The 25,970-nt window shown below is 41.8% G+C and overlaps 3 protein-coding genes across 3 annotated transcripts in view; 1 reads left to right on the forward strand and 2 right to left on the reverse strand.

The window, feature by feature from the left end:
- Nucleotides 1–396: 396 nt before the first annotated feature.
- Nucleotides 397–8,376, reverse strand: fbxo4 (F-box protein 4). The gene is made up of 7 exons (XM_036578141.1): nucleotides 8,103–8,376; nucleotides 5,700–5,935; nucleotides 4,849–5,069; nucleotides 4,314–4,389; nucleotides 3,114–3,283; nucleotides 1,565–1,734; nucleotides 397–939 (listed from the first exon to the last, which is right to left on the reverse strand). The coding sequence occupies exons 1-7, from the start codon at nucleotides 8,247–8,249 to the stop codon at nucleotides 856–858; spliced, it is 1,104 nt and encodes a 367-aa protein (XP_036434034.1). The 5' UTR covers nucleotides 8,250–8,376; the 3' UTR covers nucleotides 397–855.
- A 1,388-nt stretch (nucleotides 8,377–9,764) lies between these two features.
- Nucleotides 9,765–16,423, reverse strand: cunh5orf51 (chromosome unknown C5orf51 homolog). Its single transcript, XM_036578142.1, has 6 exons — nucleotides 16,327–16,423; nucleotides 13,689–13,792; nucleotides 12,799–12,945; nucleotides 12,417–12,548; nucleotides 11,812–11,926; nucleotides 9,765–10,088 (listed from the first exon to the last, which is right to left on the reverse strand). The coding sequence occupies exons 1-6, from the start codon at nucleotides 16,403–16,405 to the stop codon at nucleotides 9,853–9,855; spliced, it is 813 nt and encodes a 270-aa protein (XP_036434035.1). The 5' UTR covers nucleotides 16,406–16,423; the 3' UTR covers nucleotides 9,765–9,852.
- Nucleotides 16,424–18,857: 2,434 nt separating this feature from the next.
- The window catches only part of oxct1a (3-oxoacid CoA transferase 1a), an 81,415-nt gene continuing 74,302 nt past the window's right edge, over nucleotides 18,858–25,970 (forward strand). Inside the window, exons 1-3 of the mRNA XM_036578143.1 lie at nucleotides 18,858–18,977; nucleotides 25,229–25,337; nucleotides 25,845–25,935. Coding sequence (XP_036434036.1) covers nucleotides 18,915–18,977; nucleotides 25,229–25,337; nucleotides 25,845–25,935 — 263 coding nt within the window. The 5' untranslated portion in view covers nucleotides 18,858–18,914. The remainder of the gene's footprint in view (nucleotides 18,978–25,228; nucleotides 25,338–25,844; nucleotides 25,936–25,970) is intronic.

Consider the following 25,970-nt stretch of genomic DNA (forward strand, 5'->3'; position numbering starts at 1 on the left):
ATCGTTTCCATAAGAATCATAATGATGCTGAATTGTATCCTAAAGAATCGTAATGATACTGAATCTTTACATATGATACTTTATCTGTATCATGCAGCTCTTGAGGGATCTAATGGTACATTATCCATTAATCTGAAGAACTACTTCCCCATGCAGAGAACCATCAAGCAGGAAAATGGTCCTTTGAGTGTTCATGGTTCTATACAGAACCCTTGAAGAACCATCTTTTTAAGAGTGTACACTCAGTTGTGGTTTTCTATAAATACGTTTTCTTTAAATATGTGTGATGTGTAAATATGTATTTTCTGGCCCTGAAACACTTTCTGACGTGTGCACAGTGCTGTACATATAAACATATGTTCAGTTTGATGGAAAGAAGAAAAAATCACATAAAAATATGATGCGCTTTCATTTATTTCCATCATTTTTCAGGTCATTTTCTTTTTGTTACAGTAAATTGTTCGGCACATCAGGCTCTTAAATCCACTTATACACCATGCTGAGACAGTACCTCCATATTTAACAGTTAATTTTACAAAAGAAATTCCACAAAATGTAAAAATAAAATCATCACAAAAATATAAAAAATGCATTAAGGCAATTCTGAGAGGGCATCATGAAAACTGAACTATGTTTATGTAAACAGTTTTCTGTACTTCAGTAATAATAGTGTATCGTTAAATATGTAGAATAAGTATTGCTTCAATTAATGTAGTGAATGTAACCGAAGTCAGTGTTATCTATCAATAATAATAATACTAATAATACTAACGCTAATAATACTAATATCCCACAGGAATGATATAACCTCTGTATTCACACTCGTAATTCTGATTATACTGACGTCCTCTGGAGCTACAGCCTCAGTCCAGACTGTTTCAGTAACCAGCCGATACCGTCCAGCAGTCCAGCCAAAGACTCGGATACCACGTCCTGGACCTGTGAACACATTCAGACAGGAAGCAGTGATTTTATGTTGATTTGATTTGATTCACTTTATTAGTGTGTTAGTTTAACCGATTCCTGCTCTATCTTAAGGAAGCGCAGTGTTATTTATAGTTATCACGAGTTCAATAAATCCATGAGATGCTGGACGAGAAATCTGGAAGCAAATTCTGAATCGTTTCCCAAAAAAAATCACACTGATACTAAATCTTTTCCCAAAGAATCGAAATGACCCAATCATTTCCATAAGAAATCTTAAGAACTGTAATGAAACTGAATCATTTCTGAAAGAATCATAATGATGCTGAATTGTATCCTAAAGAATCGTAATGATACTGAATCTTTTACCAAAGAAGAGTAATGATACTGAACTGCTTCCCAAATGATCATAATGGTACTGAATCATTTCCCAAATCATCAAATGATACTGAATCATTTCCTAAAGAATTGTAATGATGCTGAATTGTTTTCCAAAGAATTGTAATGATGCTGAATCATTTTCTAAAGAATCATAATAATACTGAATCGTTTTCTAAGGAATCGTAATGATACTGAATCTTTATATATGATATTTTCTCTATATTGTGCAGGGATCTAATGGTGTCTAATGAGTTCTCACCATCCAGGGGTTGGCCAGCAGGTGGAGCTGTAGTTGGTGGGCTACAGTAACACTGGGGATCCGCACAGCTCCATCTCTGGACACGCAGGACAGAACGAGCAGTGGGCGGGACGCCGGACCCCAAATAGGCTGCAGGACCGCCCGGACCTGACTGGCCTCTTCCATACGGCCTGAGAACACACAATTCAAAGTGACAGTTCAGCAAAAAATCTAATTCCAACCCCCAACGAGTCTGAATCATTTCCAAATGATCTTAATGAAACTGAATTATTTCCCAAATTACTGTAATAAAATCGAATCGTTTCGAGGTCGAGATCTGCAGCCCAGCTGTGAGGCACAGGTCAGAGCTATGAGGGCTAATGTAGCTAACAGGTAATGGAGGCTAATACCCACCAATTAGCATTGTGCCTAAATCATCACTCCCTTTAGATCACTTAGCCACTCCATACGGTCTCAGCATGAGCTACGGTTACCCAGACACGCAGCTAGCACCATGCTAATCGGTGGGCTATAAGCTTCTCTTAGTTGTTAGCTACTAACTAAAGATTAAACGTCAGACACTGAGCGCGTCTCGTCTGATCGAGGGGCGGATCTGACTTTCCCAACACTGCGGCTTTAATACAGAGCAGCGCTGGCAGGGTGAGAAAATGAGCTCTAAGAGGAGCTTTAACAGCTAAATGGAATAAAGGAGCAGCTAAACACTCAGCTTTTAGAGAGGAGAACCACATTAAGGCCTGACGCTGTTTACTAAACACACACACACACACACACACACACACACACATACACACTCACACACACTCACACACTCAGCTTTTAGAGAGGAGAACCACATTAAGGCCAGACGCTGTTTACTAAACACACACACACACACACACTCTCTCACACTCACACACACACACACACACACACACACACACACACATACACACTCACACACACACACACACTCTCACATACACACACACACACACACACACACACACACACACTCACACACTCTCAGCGCAGCTCTCTGTTCACAGTATTCTGATGACGTCACAGTCGCGCTGAAACACTTTCAGCAGACGACTTGAACTTCATTCAGCAGCTCAGTAGCGGTTTGTTATGAGCAGGGGGGCGATTTACAGACAGGAAACAGCGCCCCCCGGAGGCACGTTTCTAATGAGCTGAGTGGCACAACTGTCTACACTGCGAAAAATAATATTTGGCGAGTGAAATTATCTTAACGGAAACACATCTTATTGTTTTTGCTCAGGTCAGCAATAACATTAAGTCCACCTCCTTGTTTCTACACTCACTGTCCATCTTATCAGCTCCACTGACCGTATAGTCTCACTCTGTAGTTCTACAGTCACAGAAACAGAGCACTACAATCTGCAGACAAAGGTCATATTTGAGTGTGTTCTCTGTAGAGGGTGTGTTAACTGATCAGCATTTACACAGTGAACCGCTCACTGCACTGAGCTCTCACACACAGAACACACAGTGGTGTGCAGCTGTTGTTGTTGTTGTTGTTGTTGTTTTTGTTTGCGCTGTGTTGTGTTACCTCTGTCCGTCTGAGCGTTGGAGACAAAGATGAATCCATTTACAGCCTGACACGCCTCCTGGACCTGCGGAGCCACAGAGTACACCGGCCCACTCTCTGTCTCCCCCTGCAGGACAAACAGCTTACTGCGCACACTCTGCTGCTCCAGACGAGCTCGCTCTCGCTCTGAGCTACACACACACACACACACACACACGCGCACACACACACACACAGACACGCACACACACGCACACATCAACACACACACACACACACACACACACACACACACACATACACACACGCACACACACACACACATACACACACACACACACGCACACACACACGCACACACACACACGCACACACACACACACATACACACACGCACACACACACACATACACACACACACACACGCACACACACGCACACATACACACACGCACACATCAACACACACACACACACACATACACACACGCACACACATACACACACACACACACGCACACACACGCACACATACACACACGCACACATCAACACACACACACACACACATACACACACGCACACACACGCACACACACACACATACACACACACACACACATACACACACGCACACACACACAACACAGCATTAATACAACATTAATTATACAATATTAATACAACAATATGTCTCAAATGTAAGTATATCAGAATAAACTACTGCACTTTATTTTAATAAGCTACTTTTAATGATAATAATATTAAGCTGCTTTCAATAACACTTAAGTTTGTCTTTAATTTGCTTATGTTTTTGTATTTTGCTTCTATATACTTCCTTTTAATTATATATACTTTATATACAACTGCATAATAAGTTTAATATGTAAGTATGTAAGGACAAGTATATAAGTATGTAAGCATATAAGTGTATTATATACTCTATGAGTACATTAGTATGTAAGTACATGGGTATACTATATAAAGTGTAATAATAATCTATAAGTAGGAAAGTACATAAGTATACCATATACTGTATACTATATAAGTATATAGGTGTACTATATACTACATAAATCTAATGTATAAGTATGTATGGGTATATAACTGATGTATCATAATTGACTTTGTTAATTTGGGTGTAAAAATATTTTCAGTATTTTGAAACATTGTTAAAATTTAGATTTTGTCGAATAAATGAACGTAGCAGGAGCGCCTCACCTGTTAGTGGAATATAAAGTGATGATGTTGAATTTGTGTTGATTGTTGTACAGAAAACTGATTCCGGATCCGATTCCTACAATAAAAAAACAAATCAGCTTAAACAGGAAACTCAGGAACTCTATAAACAGTAGAGCTCAGAATCGGGTACTTCTTAAAATGAGGCCTGTGAAAAAGTTATGGCACATTTTATATTTTATGTTTTACTGTTTCCAAATATGTTGAGCTCAAACAAGTAAACAGAAATTAAAAACTGCAGAAAAATGTCATATTTACATGTGTTCTCTGTAGAGGAACATGCAAATGTATAAATACAAACAGCATCACTGGGTGAGTCTGGGTTAATCTGGAGAAATATCTGTGGCAGTTCACAGATGACGTTGCTATGGGAACATAAGAAAAGGCCCAAAAGCACGTTCCACTGGAACCTGTTCAACTACAAAAATAGTTAGTTTGTTCCCTGCTTTTTCTTCGGCTGTTGTTTCGCAAAACTGGATTTTTTAGGTTCTGGCCGGTACCGTAAACGTGTGCGTACCGCCGATCTGCCGCTGCGGTATCCCCGCTACAGGCAGGATGTGTGGAGAGTGCATCATGGTGGTCATCAGAGAAACGTCCAGCTGCTCCAAACCCGGCCCAAACATGGCGAACCGCGGCTCTGATCCGGACACCAGGTTCTGCAGGAAGAACGCCACCGCCTCCAGAGCCGGCCGCGGCTGCTGATACCGACACCGACACGCGGGAGAGCAGCGCAGGTACCTGCAGGAGAAACGACATTAAAGCGATAGTTCAACTACAAATCAGATTCCTCCAGTTCTGTTACCTCACCAGCCAGGAAATGCTTGGCGTCCGTAGCTTTAGCGCTGGAGCGACGAGGCAACTGAATGTAACTGCTGCACCATTTAAGGTGGAACGGAAAATTCCAATAAGAGGCTGGCAAATCCATTATTTCTTTACTTTTAGGTCTGCAGGTGAGATTTGTGGCCAACCAAACAAGTCTGAGCTGATTTATATGTGCATATATGAATTATAGATACACTTTTTCCCAAGATCATCAAACACATAACATTTTTTTTAATTTCTGCATAATTCAGTGCTTGAGCAGAGTTGTTCAGAGTGGTTTAATGCAAAATGGTTAACTGTGGAGAAACCAGAACCATCAGGCAGTGAATTCAGAACCATTTCATGTAAGAACTTTCTGTGAGGGAGCTTTGAGAGGTGGACGTCTGGTTCCTATCACCACCACTGTGAACAGTTCTGACTCAGTTTCTCTAGAACAGAGCGTTTCACACCAAACCGCTCTGAACCGCTCTGAACCACTCTGTTTACATCTTAACACTTTAATTGTGCAGATATTTTGGTGGAGCTGCTCTTCACAGAGACACTCACTCTGCCATAAAGTCGAGTTTCTGCAGCTCTGGTGCGTCCGGCGCCGCTGCGCTCAGGAACTCCTCCTTAGGCATCGATAAATGGTCCACTGAGGTCCAGCTGTTCACGTCCCGCATGAAGAAGTACCTCCAGAGCAGAGGCTCCTGGACCATCGACCTCCAGAACCGACTGCAGCCCCCTAGCCTGCAGAGGTCTTCAGGACAGAGGTAGGTCATAATGAGGAACTGCATATCCACCTGAGGATGAAACACAAACAAATAAACAAACAAACATACTTATTCTTTACTGTCTGACAGAACCTAAAGCATCTGTTCCACAGTGAAGGCTGTAATGACTCACATACACTACGCTTCAAAAGTTTGGGGTCACTGATTTCATTCATATAGACCAGTTGACAAAAATATAATGTCGCAATATTTCAAGAAAAAAACAGCTAATAGTGCTACATTTAAAAATACTTTAACAAACTGTGAACAGTCATTTTTACTGAGTATTTATATAATATGACCAGAAAAGCATATTGTATTGTATTGTGACATTATTTAAAATAAATGAAAATAGAATTATTAAACTAATCCACTTAGAATGGAGATTTAGCCACTCTGTATTACAACTTTAGCCACTTTTAATCCCAGTGCTACCAAAATAAGAGTCCTCTATAATTCTGCTTAATTAAGCTTATCTGATTCAAATCAATAAAATGTTCACTCTGTATTTAGTTATACTACAGTAATAATAATAATAATAATACTTGTAATAATTATTCTAATATTAATTATTATTAGTAGCAGTACTTAAATGAGTGTGTATGTTTTGTAGTTAAAACACTTTTTTGCTTTGAATTAATAGTTATACTTGAGAAATGTATATAAGTAATGTATATAGAGTCATATAGAAGCTCCCCACTGAAAAAGTACTACTTTAAACTGAAAAATGATTTTGACACGTGAAGTCATCTAAAATGCTGTTTCTCCTTATAAAACTGCAGAATATTTTCTATTTCTATATATTTTACGTTTACGGAATCAGACAATTTCACTAAATACACTATATGGCCAAAAATATGTGGACATGCCTCCTTATTATTGAGTTCAGGTGTTTCAGCCACACTCATTACTAACCCCTGACAGTAGAGGGTCGCACTGAAGAGCTCAGTGACTTTAAACATGTCACTGTCATAGGATGAACCTCTGACACAAGTCAGTTTGTGAAATTTCAGTCCTGCTAGATCTGCTGTGGCAAAGTGCTATTACTGCGAAATGGAAGCAACAACAGCTCAGCCACGAATCGGTAGACCACTGAAACTCACAGAGTGGGCCACCGAGTGAAAATCTACTCTTCTCTACTGAAACACTCACTACAGAGCTCCAAACTGCCTCTGGAAGCAACATCAGCACAAGAGCTGAGCATCAGTATCTTCATGAAATGGGTCTCCATGGCTGAGCAGCTGCACATAAGCCTAAGACCACCATGCTCAATGCCAAGCGTCGGCTGGAGGGGTGTAAAGCGCCGCCACTGGACTCTGGAGCAGTGGAACAGTGTTCTCCGGAGTGATGAATCAGCTTCTCTACCTGTCAGTCTGATGATGAATCTGGGTTTGGTGGATGTCAGGAGAACGTTACCTACCGGAATGCAGAGCCAACAGTACAGTTTGGTGGAGGAGGGATGATGGGCGGGGCTGTTTTTCAGGGTTTGGGCCCCTCAGTTCCAGTGAAGGGTGATGTTGATGCTGCAGCACAAAGACATTTTACACAGTTATCTGCTTCCAGCTTTGTGTCAGCAGTTTGGGGAAGAGCCTTTCCTGTTCCAGCATGACTGAGCCCCTGAGCACAAAGCAGCTCCATAAAGACATGGAGTGACCAGTTTGGTGTGGAGGAACTCCAGTGGCCTCACAGAGTCCTGACCTCAACCCCACTGAACACCTTTGGGATGAACTAGAATGAAGATTGTGAGCCGGCCCTCTCGTCCAACATCAGTGTCTGACCTCACAAATGCTCTTTAGACTGAATGGACGGAAATTCACACAGACTCTCCAACATCTTGTGAAAAGCTTCCCAGAGGAGTGGAAGCTGTTAGAGCCGCAAAGGGTACCAACTCCATATTATTGCCCATAATCCTAGAATGAGACATCCAACAATAGAGGAGTAATGGTGAGGTGTCCACATACTTTTGGCCATTTAGTGTATAATAACTTTAACACCTAGAGACAGGTTGACCAATCTTATAACAATCCTATAGAAATCTTATAACGATAAATGATAGATTTATTGACTACTTTTAAGATGCCAATAGTATTTTTGCAGTGTAGGAATGAGAGTAACTGAACCATTTAAGGTGGAACGAGAAAATTCAAACAAGAAGCGTTCTAGGATAGTAAAAAGGTTCCTTAGCAGAGGGTTTTACCGGCAGGTTGTCCAGAAAGGCCCTGCCTTCCTCCTCCTCCTCATCCTCAGTGTCTTTATCTGCGTTTCGCTCTTTAACTCTCCGGCTGCTGTCTGAGAGCAGCTTCTCCCTGACGCTGCGGAGGCTGCGCAGTAAGACGCTCTGCATCCCGGAGACAAAACCAACAACGCCTGAAAATCAAATATAACTTTTCATAATCCGATTCTGAAGTGATTGATAAAGTACTGGCGCTCCAGAAACCTCACTGCGCCCGCCTGTTTCACTCTCACTTCCCCGGAACTGTCAAAACTTACACGTATTCGCAGTTCACAGGCTGCGGGGCATTGTGGGTACTGTAGTTTTTCTCACGTTCTCGATGCTAATGCTAATGCTAATGAATCGGCTTAATTGTAGTTATTTGTTGCTTTCTAACCGGCCATTCGACCTTATTATGTTCTTGCTGAGTGAGAGTCCTAATTTTCAAACAACAAAATGTTCTGTATGACTAGATAAACATCGATTTCTTTCAGCAAATGGACAGAAAATCTAAGATACGACAAGCAACCTAGCATGAATCTGATTTACATTAAAATATCTGCATAGAAAAATGTAAACAGAGAGATTCAGAGTGGTTTGGTGTGAAATGGTTCAGATGTCTTTACAGTAGTGGTGATAGGAACCAGGGGTCGCCATGACTACAACACAGATATAGACATTTACTATCCAGAACCACCAATGAACCTACACGAGTCTTCTGAGTTTATATGGAATGTTGATGATGGAAAATAGTGGAAAATCTGAAATAATAAGTTTTCTTTGGGGACTATTTTGCCTCACAGCGCCCTGCATGTATCCCTCCACCATGAATGGAGTTTAAGTTCTCTTAACTATCATAAAACAGTGTCTCAGTCATCAGGCAGTGAATTCATAACCATTTCATGTAGTAACTTCCTGTGAGGGAGCTTTTAGAGGTGCAGAAATTTTGAAAAATTAATGAAAATTTTTGCCCATTGAAAGTTTTAGCTAAACTGCTTAAGTCATGACGCTTTCATAAAAGCACCAGTTTTGGATAAAAAACTAAATCAGTATTAACCAAAAAGACTTTACAGCAACAAACTGCTGAACATGCACACAGTCAGAGCAAACTCACTGACAGGGTTCATATTAAACCTTTTTTAAACCAAATTTATTTTCAATGAAGACACAAACAAAACATGAAACACAACTGTAAAATAATACAAGCGAAAAGTTGAGCTTTTTTACAAGTGTACTATCAAAATATCAAAGTTCATATCTGTGAACATTACAGCTCGTCAAGGGAATAAAGATGCAACATTTAGTAAGTGAGAAAAAGAGATGCGGTATACAAATATGGTATTAAAAACAAAACAGTCCATACTCAAAAATGGTCGTGAATACTTCAGAACATATTTGTACAGCCCCCCCCACCCACCCTAAAACACTTCTCTTAACATATAGAAATGCAATTAAAAATAAATAAATTAAACTAAAATAAATAAAAAGTGGAATATTGTTTTTAAACAAATAGTTATTTCTTTTTCTTTCTTTTTTTAAATTTTTTTTAAGTATCTTACATCAGAATCAGTGTTAATCCACATTCGCAGAACACAGAGGTGTCCAGCTAACTGTCTGGACTATGGAAGATAAGTGCTTTTTAATAACTTTACTGTTTTTTTTTTAACCCATTTTTGTTGTTGGACTAGAACTGTGAGCGTGGTTGAGCTGTGAGTCGGAGGAGTGGGCTGCATGTTTACTGCAGGATGCTGAGAATTTCTTTAGCGTTCTCCGTGTTCCAGCCTTGGCCCTGCAGCGGCCCCTCGCAGGCCAGCACGTATTTATTCAGGATCTGAGCTCCGATGTCGCGGAAATGAAGCCTGTCCTCCTTCTGTTCCGCTCCATCGGCGCTGCCGTCCTCGTACTTCACTGCCCAGAAACACATCTCTCCGATATACATCATCGTCAGCAGGTGGGTGTCAGAAAAGATCCCTGATACAGAAGACAGAAAACAAGAGGGATAACAGGACAAATAATAAGACAGTGCTTTTAATTTCATTTGCACTACAAGCAAAATAAAGTCTTCAGCAGCATCATCAATAATAAATGAAACTACACACTTAAAAAATTATGTCTCTTTAAGGGTTCTTCAATAAAGAAAATGGTTCTATATAGAACCATAAACACTCAAAGAACCCTTTGCATGGTGACATGGTTCTTCAGGTTGATAGAGAATGTGCTGTAGATGGTTCTTCTATTGTTGCAAGATTGACATCGTCAAAATAGAAAAATCCTTCATGGTGCTACACAGAACTCTCATCAAAAAGGTTCTATATAAAACCATCAACAGCATATCAGTCCAACTCTTTCATGATGCAAAGGGTTCTTTGACTGTTCATCGTTCTATATAGAACCATTTTCTTCACTAAGGAGCCCTTGATGAACCATCATTTTTAAAAGTGTAGAAAAGCCTAGCTTTACTGAATCACCACCAGCTTCATGTCTTCCGTCACGCATGTGTCTATGATACGGGCAAGGTGTGAAATACAGGGGGTCCAGGACTGCCTAATTAACCTCCTGGATCAAAATTCGGATTTGGAGGGGGTGTCCCTGAAAATGATCTTTTTATGATGTTATGCTGTCTGCAAATCCAGATTGAGTGAAGCTCATTGTTTATCTGCTTCCCCCACAATCAGCTTCTGTCTCTGGTGTTCTTAACTAACTAGAGCTGCAGCACTGCTCTGCCTCAGGGTGGCGCTGTAGCAGACTGGCTCACCCAGTTGGTCCTTCATAGCCTAGAAACTGTAACTCTGCCCGGATTCCTCTGAAAAACTTTACAATGAGCTGCAGCAGATCTGTAAATCTGAAAACTCGCCCAGTTTCCCAAGAGTTTGGAGTGAAGAGTCACTGTTCCTCATTTCACACACTGAAGACAGAAGAGGAGACGAGGAAGATCTCAGTTACTGTGAGGAAGAGTGCAGAACCGCACTAGAACAGAGACTCTACAGAAGAGGAGACGAGGAAGATCTCAGTTACTGTGAGGAAGAGCGCAGAACCGCACTAGAACAGAGACTCTACAGAAGAGGAGACGAGGAAGATCTCAGTTACTGTGAAAAAGAGCGCAGAACCGCACTAGAACAGAGACTCTACAGAAGAGGAGACGAGGAGGATCTCAGTTAATGTGAGGAAGAGCGCAGAACCGCACTAGAACAGAGACTCTACAGAACAGCAGCTGATAAACAAACATTTACTGACACTGAAGCATCAGCGGCGCTATGGAGAGAGAGAGTTAAAACTGCCTTTAACGAAAGCTCCACAGGACCCGGCACAGAAGTGGATCTTCGAACAACAGGATATTAAATATTTAAATATATCGCTGCTGACGGATCAAAACCTCGTATCTCCAAAATGGTAACTTCACAGGAGAAGGAAAAAACCTACTTTACTTTCAATGTAAGTCAATGGAACCAGAATTTTTTCAGGTAATTTTGAGCCGTTTCTTTTGGTCCAGTCATCATGAAATTTACATACACTGTAAAGAGCCACAGGCATTTTCAAATTATGTCAAAACTGACAAAAATGGAGATATGAGATGTATATATATATATATATATATACACACACACACACACACGTGTAGGTGCCTCAGTACCAATCTTTGGGGACATCCTTAGTGATGAGTGAATGAGAACTGGGCACACTTCCAGAGATTTACCTTCTGACAGGAAGTTAGCGGTTGTGGAATCGTGGAAAACGACTCCATCGTTCAGCTTGACGGAGCTCCGCACCTGCAGCATCTTCATCAGGTACCGCACGCCCTCCTGAACACACTGCGGAGACACGGAAACAAAATAAAATCATGTAATTCATCAACCAAAGTGCCAATTCAACTGACTATTACAGTCCATAATGCAGTTACAATAAATGAATAATAATAACTACATTTATGGTGCACTTTTCATACACATAGGAGCTAAGAGTGCTTTCAGTGGAACAGTAAAGTTCAATACAAAGCAAAAAGTTAAAATCAGTAAAAATTTACATTAACAACATTTTTAAAAAAGTAAGCACTCATTTTTACTTTTACCAAGTTATTATTAAATATCAAAATAAAAACAGTTTGCTGTGTTGTTTTCATTATCACTGCTACACTCTTTGGGTATTTTGTTTAATTATAAAAATAACAGTTGCATCACAATAAACAAACTGAATCCTGTAGAAGTTTGAGATTTCATGATTCACTGAATCGATTTTGTAATGAATCGTAATTGAATCAGAGATGCTGAGTCAGAGTCAGAGTGAACGTTACAGGATGTTCACCTTCAGGAAGGTGGCTTTATTCTGTTTGATCCACTGCTTCCTCTGGTGCAGCGTGTGGCAGTACATGTAGAGCAGAGCTCCACGACGCCAGTACAGACACTCCAACAGCTCCAAACCCAAAACAACCTGCACCTGGATCAGAACACACACAGGGGGGAGACCGACAACAAGAACCAGCACACGCAGAGTATTAATGATACTAGTGCTGTAATGTGGGAGAAGATTCTGTACTAAAACTCAGAGCTCATAACAGAAAAAAACACTTCCTGTAGTGTCTTACAGTCTGTCAGAATGACCGATTATGCTTTACGTAAATAACACAACGCCTTTTTGTCAAGGAATCACTGCAGCACTAAAAATAAACCCTAGAGATGTAGTGTACCTCCTGGCTGGGGGCCAGTCGTCCTGCTAAAATCTCGGGCTCTGTCAGGTCCTGCAGCAGCTGCTGGATTTTAAAGGGGGACGTGTCCTCTGGAAACTCCTGATCAACAAGTCTGTTCTCCTCGTAGAACGTGATGTCCAGTATGACCTGCAGATACATGACAGTAAAGGGGAATTCCACCAATTTTTTAAAAATCTCCACATAATTCAGTGTGTGAGGTGTAATCAGAGAGATTCAGAGTGGTTCGGTGTGAAATGGTTCAGATGTCTTTACAGTGGTGGTGATAGGAACCAGGGGTCGCCATGACTACAACACAAATATAGTCATTTTATTTACTATCCAGAACCACCAGTGAACCTACACAAGTCTTCTGAGTTTATACGGAATGTTGATGATGGAAAATAGTGGAAAATCTGAAGTAATAAGTTTTCTTTGGGGACTATTTTGCCTCACAGCGCCCTGCATGTATCCCTCCACCATGAATGAGTTTAAGTTCTCTAAACTATCATAAAACAGGGTCTCAGTCATCAGGCAGTGAATTCATAGCCATTTCATGTAGGAACTTTCTGTGAGGGAGCTTTTAGAGGTGGATGTCTGGTTCCTATCACCACCACTGTGAACAGTTCTGACTCGGTAAGTTTATCTAGAGCGGAGCGTTTCACACCAAACCACTCTGAACCGCTCTGATTACATCTTAACCATTTAATTATGCAGGAATTCTGGACCATTTCCCTTGGAAGAACTGAACAACTGCATGTCCGATTACAAGAAGAGCATAACTAGTCCTGTGTAGTGACGGCCCCCGGTCAGAGACCCGCTGGAGGTGTGGACGAGTCCAGGGTCCCCCAGAGTACCTGCAGTAAAAGTAAGTCCGTGGTGATGGTCAGTACCTGAGTGTAATCCTGAAGCAGCTTGGCCACACTGCTGCTCTCTCCGGCCTGCGTGCTCTTCAGCCGGTCGAGTATGGAGGACGCGTTCTGTAGATAGTCGTCATCTACGAAGGAAAGAGAGCGTTAATAACTCACAGTGCAGCATCACAATCTCCGTTACTCTACAGCTAACGGGTTTATACAAGCTGTGTTAAAGATACGGAGTCAAGAACGCTGCATTTCTCAGCCCTTATAGAACCGTGTCTGATACTCTTTAGAACCCTTTTGATAAGAGCTGCAGCTTTGAGACGCGTCTGCTGACATTCCCAGGTTTCCTGCCTCAGAATCCTACTATGGCCGTGTGACTGCTGCAGTGTGCGCATCAGACTGTCTGTCTGCCTGTCTATCTGTCCGACCATCTGTCTGTCTCTCTATCCATCCAACAGTCTGTCTGTCTGTCCGTCTCTCTATCCATCCGACCGTCTGTCTGTCTATCCGTCCATCTATCCATCTGTCAATCTATCCATCATTCTGCCTATCTATACCTCTGTCTATCCATCCATCTGTGTATCTGTCCATCCATCCAACCATCCGTCTATCCATCCATCAATCTATCCATCATTTTGCCTATCTATACGTCTGCCTATCCATCCATCTGTGTATCTGTCTATCCATCCGTCAATCTGTCTATCATTCTGCCTATCTATATATCTGCCTATCCATCCATCTGCGTATCTGTCTATCCATCCGTCCAACCGTCTGTTCACCCATCTGCCTGTCTGTCTATCCATCCATCAATCTATCCCTCATTCTGCCTATCCATTCATCTTTGTATCAGTTCATCCATCCGCCTGTCTGTCTATCCACCCGTCAATCTATCTATCGTTCTGCCTATCGATACATCTGTCTATCCATCCAACCGTCTGTCCATCCATCCGCCTGTCTGTCTGTCTATCCATCCGTCAATCTATCCCTCATTCTGCCTATCTATACATCTGCCTATCCATCCACCTGTGTATCTGTCCATCCATCAATCTATATCATTCTGCCTATCTATACATCTGTCTATCCATCCGTCCAAACCGTCTGTTCACCCATCCGCCTGTCTGTCTATCCATCCATCATTCTGCCTATCTATACATCTGTCTATCCATCCATCTGTGTATCTGTCTATCCATCCATCTGTGTATCTGTCCATCCATCCGCCTTTCTATCCATCATTCTGCCTATCTATACATCTGTCTATCCATCCGTATCGACTGCAGAATGACAGAATAAATGACAATCAATGAAAATAATATTCAGTGAAGCGTTCAATCAATAAAATCTCACAGAAACTAAACCAGTAAGACCAGCGATGATCAGCTTGGTCCACTGCACTGAGCATGCACTGGGAGTTTAACTAATCCTAATCCTAATCCCACAGCATTACTCCTACTATAAACAGTGTTCCCACTCCTCCACCTGCACAGGTGTGTGTGTTTACCTGCTCCGACACACAGGGTCTCACAAAGAATGACCAGCTAAGACCAAACAAACACGGCCATGTTTAACTCCCAGTACAGCGGTGGTTAAAGGGGAATTCCAGCGTTTTCTTTTTTTTCTACTCAGAGTGTGAGCTGTAATCAGAGAGATTCAGAGAGGTTTGGTGTGAAATGGTTCAGATGTCTTTACAGTGGTGGTGATAGGAACCAGGGGTCGCCATGACTACAACACAGATATAGACATTTTATTTACTATCCAGAACCACCAATGAACCTACACGAGTCTTCTGAGTTTATATGGAATGTTGATGGAAAATAGTGGAAAATCTGAAATAATAAGTTTTCTTTGGGGACTATTTTGCCTCACAGTGCCCTGCATGTATCCCTCCACCATGAATGGAGTTTAAGTTCTCTAAACTATCATAAAACAGTGTCTCAGTCATCAGGCAGTGAATTCAGAACCATTTCATGTAGTAACTTTCTGTGAGGGAGCTTTTAGAGGTGGACGTCTGGTTCCTATCACCACCACTGTGAACAGTTCTGACTCGATAAGTTTATCTAGAACGGAGCGTTTCACACCAAACCACTCTGAACCGCTCTGTTTACATCTTAACCACTTAATTATGCAGGAATTTTGAAACACTGGTGGAACTCCCCTTTAACTCTGGATGATCTGTAACACTTCTGTGGTAAAAAGAAACTTCTGAAAAGCCCATTTTGTTCCTCTGCTTACAGTCCAGCTCAAAGAAAGCCTACAGTAACTCAACGTGAACACACTCACATACACATCTGGGCCGTGCTAACCCAGCTCTGACTTCGGACTGATTTAAATCAATTCTACACATAAGTGAATAAATTAACGTAAACAAACAGTAAATTAAGCTATTCATTAGCCTGTTAGCCGCCTTTCAGGCTGCTGTTTACCACACTGGCGAGAAAAAAAACAGTTTACTCAGTGTAAACAAACACACACCACCGCTAGCCTAGCCTAGCCTAGCCTTGCCCGCTCCGTAAACACAGCGTTGCGTTGCTAAGCTAACCCTGCTGTGTTGCTAAGCTAACCGCAGCCCCCGGCTCTCCGCGGCTCTGGCTGAGCTCCACACCGGCTCTGAGAGCCCCTGACCCCGCCGGCTCTGAGCCCCGACCCCCGGTGTGTATTCGCCGTGTTCCTGTACCGTGTGTCTCCGCGCGCAGCGCCGCGCACCTGTCCGACAGGTGAGTGATCCTGCTCTCCAGCACGCGCAGCTCCGCCATCGCCGCACGCGCACTCACGTGACCATCACGTGACCCTCTGTTCACGTGTTGCAGCAAAGTGCGCCTCGAATATCTTTCCTCTTTTTTGTTTTCAACGTTCAATAAAGCGCAAAAAGAGCGTTGAGTTATAGTTAATTATAAAATGAGTCATTAATAGGCAGCTCGGTGATGGATAATGCAGCTATGACTAAAATTATACAGTTAAACAGTTATATTATGAGTACAAGAGCAGGATGGCTCCTATTAGCAGTACTAGCTAAATATTCAAACTCTTTCTTTGATTTTTGAGTTCTTTGTCTTCTAACAATAGCAGAACCCTTTTTGGTGCTGTCACACTTTAACATATGGTTCTTTAAGGGTTAATCAGTAAAGGCAATTGTTCTATTCAGAGCCCATTGTTATGAACAGTTCTTTGCAGGTTGAAATGGTTCTTTTCAGAATGGTTCTATATAGCACCAAAACGGGTTACAAACTTGTCACAATAGCAGAACCCTTTTCGGTGCTATATAGAACCTTATATAACACATTCTCCAAGTTGAAGAACCCTTCCACCATGCAAAGAACCAGTTAGTCATGCAAATGATTCTAAATAGAACCGTTAACTTTATTAAAGAACCATCTATTTTAAGAGTGGTAAACATAGAACCATTTTTAGACGTTCAAAGAACCTTATACAGCAGGTTTCGCGTCATATGGAAGAACCATTGAATTGCATTCAAACAGCTCTCTGAGTTGAGGTTCTATATACACCATTAAAAAAGTGGTTCTACAGGGGATCTTAGGACAAAGGTTATATCTAGAACCATGACAATAATTTGAAAGATGGGCCGTTTGAATGAGGTCACTGTAATCCATGATTTTAGGCCGCTGCTTTAGCGAAACCCTTTAAAGCTTTCCCAAAAGCATTTTCATTTTCACTTTCAGTTCTGCTAAAGAACCACTGAACATTTCACTGTGTTTGGAAGCTGAGTTCTAAACTGCAGAACCGAAACGTTTCTGAACGGACAGGTTTGAGTTCACTGTGACAGCATGTAACATTAGCCATTTCCATGGTCATTGTGGGATATTTATAGAATAGAATTACCCATTGCTACCAACATCACAACGATTGTGTAAGCTGCTCTGAGGAACCAACAGAAGAAGGAACCGCCTATTGTTGAGCGACTGACCCAGTATTTCCAGTTAAAGTTGTCTACAGTCAGTGACCAGGCCTCTGTTACTCTGTCCTCTCTGTCTGTCATGGATCACTTTATTATCCACATCAAACGTCACAGTAATGATAATAAAGACAGGAAACTGATCCGGCGCTGTTGGGAAATATGAGTTACTTCAGTCCCCAAACTGAACATCCAGCAACAATACTGAGAAGGACAAATCTGCAGTTTGCCATTTTCACAATGTAGCCCCTCCCACTCCAGCCTGTAAGTTGCCAACAGTCCCCCAGTGTAGCCACGCCCACTCCAGCCTCTAATTTGCCCAAAATCCCCCAATGTAGCCCCTCCCACTCCAGCCTGTAAGTTGCCAACAGTCCCCCAGTGTAGCCACGCCCACTCCAGCCTCTAATTTGCCAAAAATCCCCGAATGTAGCCCCTCCCACTCCAGCCTGTAAGTTGCCAACAGTCCCCCAGTGTAGCCACGCCCACTCCAGCCTGCATTTTGCCAAAAATCCCCGAATGTAGCCACTCCCACTCCAGCCTGCATTTTGCCAAAAATCCCCAATGTAGCCACTCCCACTCCAGCCTGTAAGTTGCCAACAGTCCTCCAAAGTAGCTCCACCCACTCCTGTCTCTAATTTGCCAAAAGTCCCCCAAAGTAGCCCCACCCACTCTAGCGGGTAAGTTGCCAACAGTCCTAAATGTAGCCACTCCCATTCCAGGCCGTAATTTGCCAACTGTCTCCCAACTGATGATCGAAAACAGTGGAAAATCTTTGGGGGGGGGGGTATTTTGCTCCTGCATGTATCCCTCCACCATGAATGGAGTTAAAACAAAAACGTTTTAAACCAAAATATCTGAAGCTTTTAGAGGTGGACGTCTGGTTCCTATCGCCAGCACCAAACCACTCTGAACGACTCCGTTTCCCGCCATTTAATTCTGTAATCCTGAATTGTAATTGTGAAATTTTAAATTTTGAACAGTACGGTGGAATTGCCCTTTAACAATGTCATTGGGGGCATTGTCTAACGTTGTCCACACAACAAGCCTCCTGTAGCCCCGCCCACTCTCCTGACGCGGTCCGCCATCTCCCCCAACAAGCCCCCAGCATAGCCCCGCCCACTCTCATTTCGGGGCATGACTCGTCACCACAACCGAGCCCCCTGTAGCCCCGCCCATCCGCCCGCCCTCGCTGTAATTTGCATCTCCTCAACGAGCCCCCGACATAGCCCCGCCCACGTTCATCGCGGAGTACGGCTCGTCATCGCAACCGAGCCCCCTGTAGCCCCGCCCCCTCTCTCTCCTTAATCTGTCACACTGTCTCTCTCCCTCTTTCTGTGTTTAGTGTGGTGGACATGGCGCCTCTCTCAACGCTGCTGCAGGCGGGGATCCGGCTCAGGCTCCGCAGCCTCCCCAAGGTCAGTGCGCTCATCCCCGGCTACATTCAGCCTCGTGCTGCCGGGAGGGACCCTCAGCTTTATCTTTAGCCTTGAATGAACCGCGTAGCTCTGCATGAACTTGAGGTTTGCACAGGAAATGAAGCTGCGTTTGCAGGCAGGCGCTGCTGACAGCTCATCATGGCTGAGCTGCATGCCTTTGTTAGCTCTGAGAATTTTGCAATATTAATATTCATTAATGCTTCTCATGTTGAACAGGTTCGAGTTTGGTGCTAACTGAGATATCTGGACCAAGCTGAAGATGTTTTCTTATTCGATTTATTCGAATTTCCCGTTCCACCTTAAATGGCGCCTTAATGTAACTGCTGCACCATTTAAGGTGGAACGGGAAATTCTTTGGAGGGAATTTCTCAAAGCAGGAACTGAAAGCCTAAAAAGTGAGGATTACCCAAAAGCATCCTCCTCTACCACTGAACACACTTAACTATGGGCTTAAGTACTCATCTGATTGACAGACGACACTAGTAAATAAAATTGTTTACTAGTAAACAATGAGCGTGACCTTGGCTTGGGCAGGTAGATTTTGCATTTTTCGATTTTTAACTTTAATATCTTCATTCCTATGATAAGAGATGCACATTTGAGTGCTTTTATTGCACGAAGCATCAGAATAAGTGAAGTTCGGCTGAAGTTGGGTGACTTCATGAATGGAGCTTTGAGTCTCCAGTAGTTTCCGAATGCCTCATCATCATTATACACCAGTTAAAGGTTTGGTAAATAAACACATGCACAAAAATTCAGGCTTCTAGGTGGCTGTCTCTTATTTTTAGCTATGCTTGTTCGCTTTTGTCCGCTTGTGTAGATGACAGTGCGTCATGCAGTGTCAGAAACCACATAACCAAGGCTACTAGAGGTTACATCAAGGGGAATTTTAAAAATTTCCCCATAATTGAGTGTTTGGGATGTCAACACAGTGACTAATATAGACTTTTTATTTACTGTCCAAAACCACCAGCGAACCTGCACGAGTCTTCTGAGTTTATATGGAATGTTGATGATGGAAAATAGTGGAAAATCTGAAATAATTCGAATTATAACTCTTCTTTGGCCTCACAATGTCAAGTGAAATGATCTTAAATCTAGTCAATATGTCTAATATTTCTCATATTGAGGCTGTTTAGCTTATTATAAGATCATTTAACTCATTTCCAGATATTTAGGTCATTTTATCAAGTAGAATATCTCACTATATTGTCAGATCATTTAGTGAGAAATGACTCAAAACAAGGAAACAATGTCTGCAAATGAGTTAAATGATCTTATAATCAGCTAAACAGTCTCATCATGAGAGATATTACATATATTGAGCAGATTAATCTGTTTTAGAACCAAAATCTTCTTGCTAAACAGAGTCTCAGTCATCAGGCAGTGAATTCATAACCATTTCATGTAGGAACTTTCTGTGAGGGAGCTTTTAGAGGTGGACGTCTGGTTCCTATCACCACCACTGTGAACAGTTCTGACTCGGTAAGTTTATCTAGAACAGAGCGTTTCACACCAAACCACTCTGTTTACATCTTAACTGTTTTATTATGTAGAAATTCTGAAAATATGGGTGGAGTTCCCCTTTAACATCCTAATATGGTGTGGTGCTAATAAGCTTCCATATCTTAGCTACCTTAGCCTCGTAGCTGCAGTGCTGAAGCTAAAGAAGCGAAGTTAAGACGCTGAACACGTCTCGGCTGATTTAATTTAGGGAAAAAGTGATTTTTCTCCAAAGCTTCGCGTCTCAGCCCAGACTCCCACTCACTGAGCTCTGTTTCTGCTGGAGAACCAGAAACCGGACCAGCTCTCATGGGACGGGTTCTAAAAGTGTTGCAAGCTGTATTTCAAAATAGCAGTTGGATTTTTGTGCTCCACACACTTAAAAACGACGGTTCCTCAAGGGTTTCTTAGTGAAGGCAACGGTTCTGTTTAGAACTGAACCATTTCATGCTTAAGTGGATCTTTGCATGGTGAAATGTGTTGAATATGGTTCCATATAGAACCTTTTTTAAGTGGTTCTATATAGCACCAAAAAGCGTTCTTCTGTTATGATATCTAGAACCATTTCATGCTTAAATGGTTCTTTGCATTGTGAAATGTGTTGTATGTGGTTCCATATAGAACCTTTTTTAAGTGGTTCTATATAGCACCGAAATAGGTTCTTCTATTTTGGTGATGTCAAGCTAGCAGAACCCTTTTTGTTGCTATATAGAACCATATACAGCTATGTAGCGCCAAACAGGGTTCTTCTGTTGTTGTGATATGTAGAACCATTTCATGCCTAAATGGTTCTTTGCATGGTGAAATGTGTTGTATATGGTTCCATATAGAACCTTTTTGAAAATGGTTTTAAATAGCACCAAAAAGGGTTCTTCTGTTGTTATATAGAACCATACATTCTCTGTGTGGTAAAATGGCTCTTCAGTTTGATGGAGAATGTGTTGTACATGGTTCCATATAGAACCTTTTTGAAAATGGTTCCATATAGCACCAAAAAGGGATCTTCTACCTTTTGTCATGTTAAGCTTGTAACAATAGCAGAACCGTTTTTGGTGCTGTATAGAACCGTACACACCACATTCTCCATCAATCTGAAGAACGATTTGACCATGCAGAGAACCGTTTAAGCATGCACATGGTTCAGTTCTAAACAGAACCGTTGCACCCACCAAAAAGTCCTTGCAGAACCGTATAGACCTCAGAATAAGAGTGAAAAAATCAGTGTGCTGTTTTAAAGCGTAGTTGGAGAACCATTTCACCATTCAGAGAAACATCAAAACATGCAAATGGTTCTTAATAGAACCATTGCCTTTAGTAAAGACCCTTAAAGAACCATGTTTTTAAGTGTGCACTAACAGAGGATGCCTTTAATTGAGAATCAGTGATGGGGCCACGTTTTAGCCCTAGTCCGTCAGTAATACTGGCCTGTTCAGTGAACTGACTCACTAATGTGATCCGAGTCAGTTTATCTGAGTTAGTGGCGTTTGAGGCTCGGCTGAGGGATCAGTGTGATTTAGCCGCTAATCTTCTTGGCCTTATCGGCTCTTTTGGCCGGTCAGTGAGATTAAAAGTTAGCGAGCAGGTTTGTGTATCGCGGTGTTGAAGTAAAACATTCTGTGTCCTTTCTGCCTCTGAAGGTGACCTCCAGGCTCTGTTCCCGGTTTACGGCGCTGTTTTACAGCGTCGCCTCATATTCAGTTTTAACTGCTCCAGACATTAAAATAAAGCAGAGGTTAAAGTTCCTCATGTCTTCATTCCCTGATCACAGCGCCAGCCCTCGCTGCCTCGCTCCTGTCTGACCACTCTCGGCCCAAAGGACGTCTACAGACGCTTTGACAAGACTTTCCTATTAAAAAGTAACATTTAAACTGCTTTGATTTCATATATTTATCTTTTTCATCTTCATGTTCAGCAAAGTTTCTTTAGTTTGTAAATAATGAACAATATTTTAAATAATAAAAGCACATTCTTTTGGCTTAAAGGTGGTTTAAACACCTGAAAAGTTTGAATGCAGGTGAGGACAGTGCTGTGAAAAAGTATTTGCCCCTTCCCAATTTGTTCTATTTTTGCATATTTGTCACACTTTAATGTTTCAGATCGTCAAACTACTTTTAATATTAGACAAAGAAAACAAAATGCTGTTTTTTAATGATTATTTCATTCATTGAAGGAAAAATGCGTTCAGCCCTACCTGGCCCGGTGTGAAAAAGTAATTACCCCCTTAGCTGCTAAATCGACCACTTGACCAAGTTCAGTTGATCATATTGGGTTCAGTTTCCCTGGCCACACCCAGGCATGATCACTGTCAGACCTGGTGAATCTAAACATCACTTAAACGGACTCTGTCTGTCAGTGTGAAGCAGCTCGAAGGTCTCAAACAGCAGCACATGATGTCACGTTCTAAAGAGATTCTAACACAGATGTGAAACAAAGTCACTGAAATCTACCATCTGGAAAGGGTTACAGAGCCACTGCTGAGGCTCTGAGACTCCAGAGAACCACAGTGAGAGCCGTTATCCACAAATGGAGAAAACTTGGAACAGTGGTGAACCTTCCCAGGAGTGGCCGGCCTACCAAAATTTCACCAAGAGTGCATCAGCGACTCATCCACGAGGTCACTAAAGAACCCAGATGAACATCTAAAGAGCTGCAGGCCTCACTGGCCTCAGTTAAGGTCATCGTACATGATTCCACACTGAGAAAGAAACAGGGTGAAAATGTCATCCATGGGAGAGCTGCAAGGTGCTGACCAAAACCACTGCTGACCAAGAACAACGCAAACGCTCGTCTCACAATTGTCAAAAAAACACGTTGATGACCCCCAAGACTTTTGGAATAATATTCTGTGGACTGGTGAGTCTAAGGTGGAACTTTTTGGAAGACATGGGTCCCATTACATCTGGTGTAAACGCTGCGTTCCACCATAAGAACCATATATCAACAGTGAAATATGGTGGTGGTAGTGTGATCTGGGGCTTTACTTCTGCAGGACCTGGACAGCTTTTCATAACTGATGTTTGTGACCTAAAGCTCAAGCGCAGTTGGGTTACGCAGCAGAGCAATGATCCAAAACACACAAGCAAGTCCACCTCTGATTGGATCAAAAGAGACAAAAATTGAATCCCATTGAGATGCTGAGGAAAGACCTGAAACGTCAGTTCATGTTTGAAAATCCTCTGATGTAGCCAAATTAAGAGTGGGCCAGAATTCCTCCGCAGTGATGTGAAAGTCACAGTTGCTTGACTGCTGCTACTTTTTCACAGCACTATACTTACACCACTTTATTTTTGTAGTACTTTTATTTTGAAAAATAAAATTAACTTTTACTTTGAAAAATGCAAGAATTTAATTTAAACACAGAAATGTAATAAAGAGCAGTGGGTGTTGTTCCGGTTAAATGAGTTTAGTCTTAGCTGTTCTACTGATACAGTGCAGTAAAATGCAGATTAACACAACATACAAACAGCACAGACCACGCTAGCGTTAGCCTGTTTAGCTGAGTCAGGGATGTTCCAGTCATGTTTCAGATGAAAGTGAAAGCACAGCGGACCCTCCATCACGATTTGGGGTTATGTTGAAGGTTTGAACATAAACCTGCTGAGCGAGAAGCTCGCTGTACAAACTGAGACGTGAAACAACGCTCAGCGCTGGAGTTCGAGAGCAGGACTGACAGGTTTATCTAGTTATCAATCAGTTCTGTTTTTACGTTTACACAAAGGTTTACTGTAGTTATTAAAAATGGTTCTTAGTAAAAAGTGAAGGGACATCCCAGAATAACAAACCACTGCTGACCTACAAAAATAGGGTTATTTAAGCATCTAAAATGGGTTTATTTGAAAAATAGATACACTGTTATTATACACAGTGTCAATTTAACTGTAGCATGATACAATGTTTTGGCTGCCCACTACTAAAATATTATATAATTAATTATTTTTAAGTGAAATAAAATAATATTGACTAATTTTGTTAAAATATTAAAATAAATGCTCTTAAAAACTGAAGTATGTATTTAATATTAATAGTAGATTAAGCTTCAATATGCTGCACTCTTAAAAAGATGGTTCTTCAAAGGTTCTTTAGTAAAGGCAATGGTTCTAAAAAGAAACGGGTTTAAAGGGTTCATGCTTAAAGGGTTCTCTGCATGGTGAAGAACCCTTTTTGGTGCTATGTAGAACCATATACAGTAGATTTTCCATCAGTCTGAAGAACTGTTTCACCATTCAGCGAACCATTTAAGCATGCCAATGGTTCTACATATAACCATTGTCTTCACTAAAGAACCCTTGAAGAACCATAATTTTAAGTGTGTACTTTACTGCAAACAGACAGAAGAAAACCTGATCAGTTTTATTAAAAGAATTCTGGAAATCGAGGTGTCCCCAAACTTTTGCCCGGTGGTGTCTGTAATGATCAGTGAGCGCCTGTTCTCTGTTCTCTGTTCTGTGTGTGTAACGGAACGTAATTTGGGAGGTATCTGGTTCTTTGTCTCTGTAATGTGCGGACAGTCATGTCCCGCTGTGGTCAGTCTGTAACTCGGCCGATTGCAGTGGACAAAAGGTTCTGTTGGGTGGAAGAAGTGCTGCTGATGGAGAACGGAGCTCAGAGCTGTGCGCTGTGGTGGAACTTCACCCATTTAATTGTGACTTTTAACCCAGCGGGAGAGCTTCATTGTCTTATTGTGTCACTGTGACATTAATATTGTGAAATTGTGTCGTTTTCTGCAGGCGTGTGTCTGTTATTTCTCCACCGCCCCCCGCCGGCCCTCGCACTTCTACGCCAACTCCACTGACGCAGTGAAGGACATTCCTGATGGTGCTACCATACTGGTTGGAGGTAACAATAACAATAACAATAATAATAATACAAACGTAATTCCAAAAATGTTGGGATGGTGTGTGAAGTGATTTAATTTCTTTTGACCTGTATTAAATAGAAAATGTCACAAAAACATTATTTTATTTACCTTAGGAGCACTTTTTTCGTAAATATACACTCATTCCACATTTAATACCAGCAGCACATTCCAGAAAAGGTGCTACAGGATCAGGACTGTAGACTGAAGAGTCAAACTGATCCAGATTAGAAAGGAGATGTTTATGACACACTTCTGTTATGCCAGTCTCCAGCTGTGCAGCCGTACTGTGTGGGGCCTTCGCTGCCGTATTTTCAGATTATTAATGCCCCAAGCATTTTTTCAAAGGAGCTGTGCTGCAGTAACACACGCAGAATGTTTCTTGGTTGTGTCGTGTTGAAATGATCATTGACGTCCCTGACAAATAGTATAATGGTTATTATATTAATGATAAAGTGATAATAAGCTGCGGTTTGCTGTGTGTGCAGGTTTCGGCCTGTGTGGGATCCCAGAGAACCTCATCAACAGTTTACTGAAGAGCGGAGTGAAGAGACTGACCGCAGTCAGTAACAATGCCGGGTGAGTGACCAGATGGACGTTACAGCTCACAGTCA

The sequence above is a fragment of the Colossoma macropomum genome, unplaced genomic scaffold (assembly GCF_904425465.1).
Source record: "Colossoma macropomum unplaced genomic scaffold, Colossoma_macropomum, whole genome shotgun sequence".
NCBI classification, from domain to species: domain Eukaryota; kingdom Metazoa; phylum Chordata; class Actinopteri; order Characiformes; family Serrasalmidae; genus Colossoma; species Colossoma macropomum.

Coding starts and splice junctions, on each gene's coding strand:
- fbxo4 (XM_036578141.1), bottom strand. CDS start 8,249: ATGCAGAGCGTCTTACTGCGCAGCCTCCGCAGCGTCAGGGAGAAGCTG. Junction 5,070..5,699: donor AAACTCGACTTTATGGCAGA/GTGAGTGTCTCT, acceptor TTTCTCCTGCAG/GTACCTGCGCTGCTCTCCCG. Junction 3,284..4,313: donor ACTTTATATTCCACTAACAG/GTGAGGCGCTCC, acceptor GTGTGTGTGTAG/CTCAGAGCGAGAGCGAGCTC.
- cunh5orf51 (XM_036578142.1), bottom strand. CDS start 16,405: ATGGCGGAGCTGCGCGTGCTGGAGAGCAGGATCACTCACCTGTCGGAC. Junction 13,793..16,326: donor GCTGCGCGCGGAGACACACG/GTACAGGAACAC, acceptor TTTCCTTCGTAG/ATGACGACTATCTACAGAAC. Junction 10,089..11,811: donor CGCTAACTTCCTGTCAGAAG/GTAAATCTCTGG, acceptor CTTCTGTATCAG/GGATCTTTTCTGACACCCAC.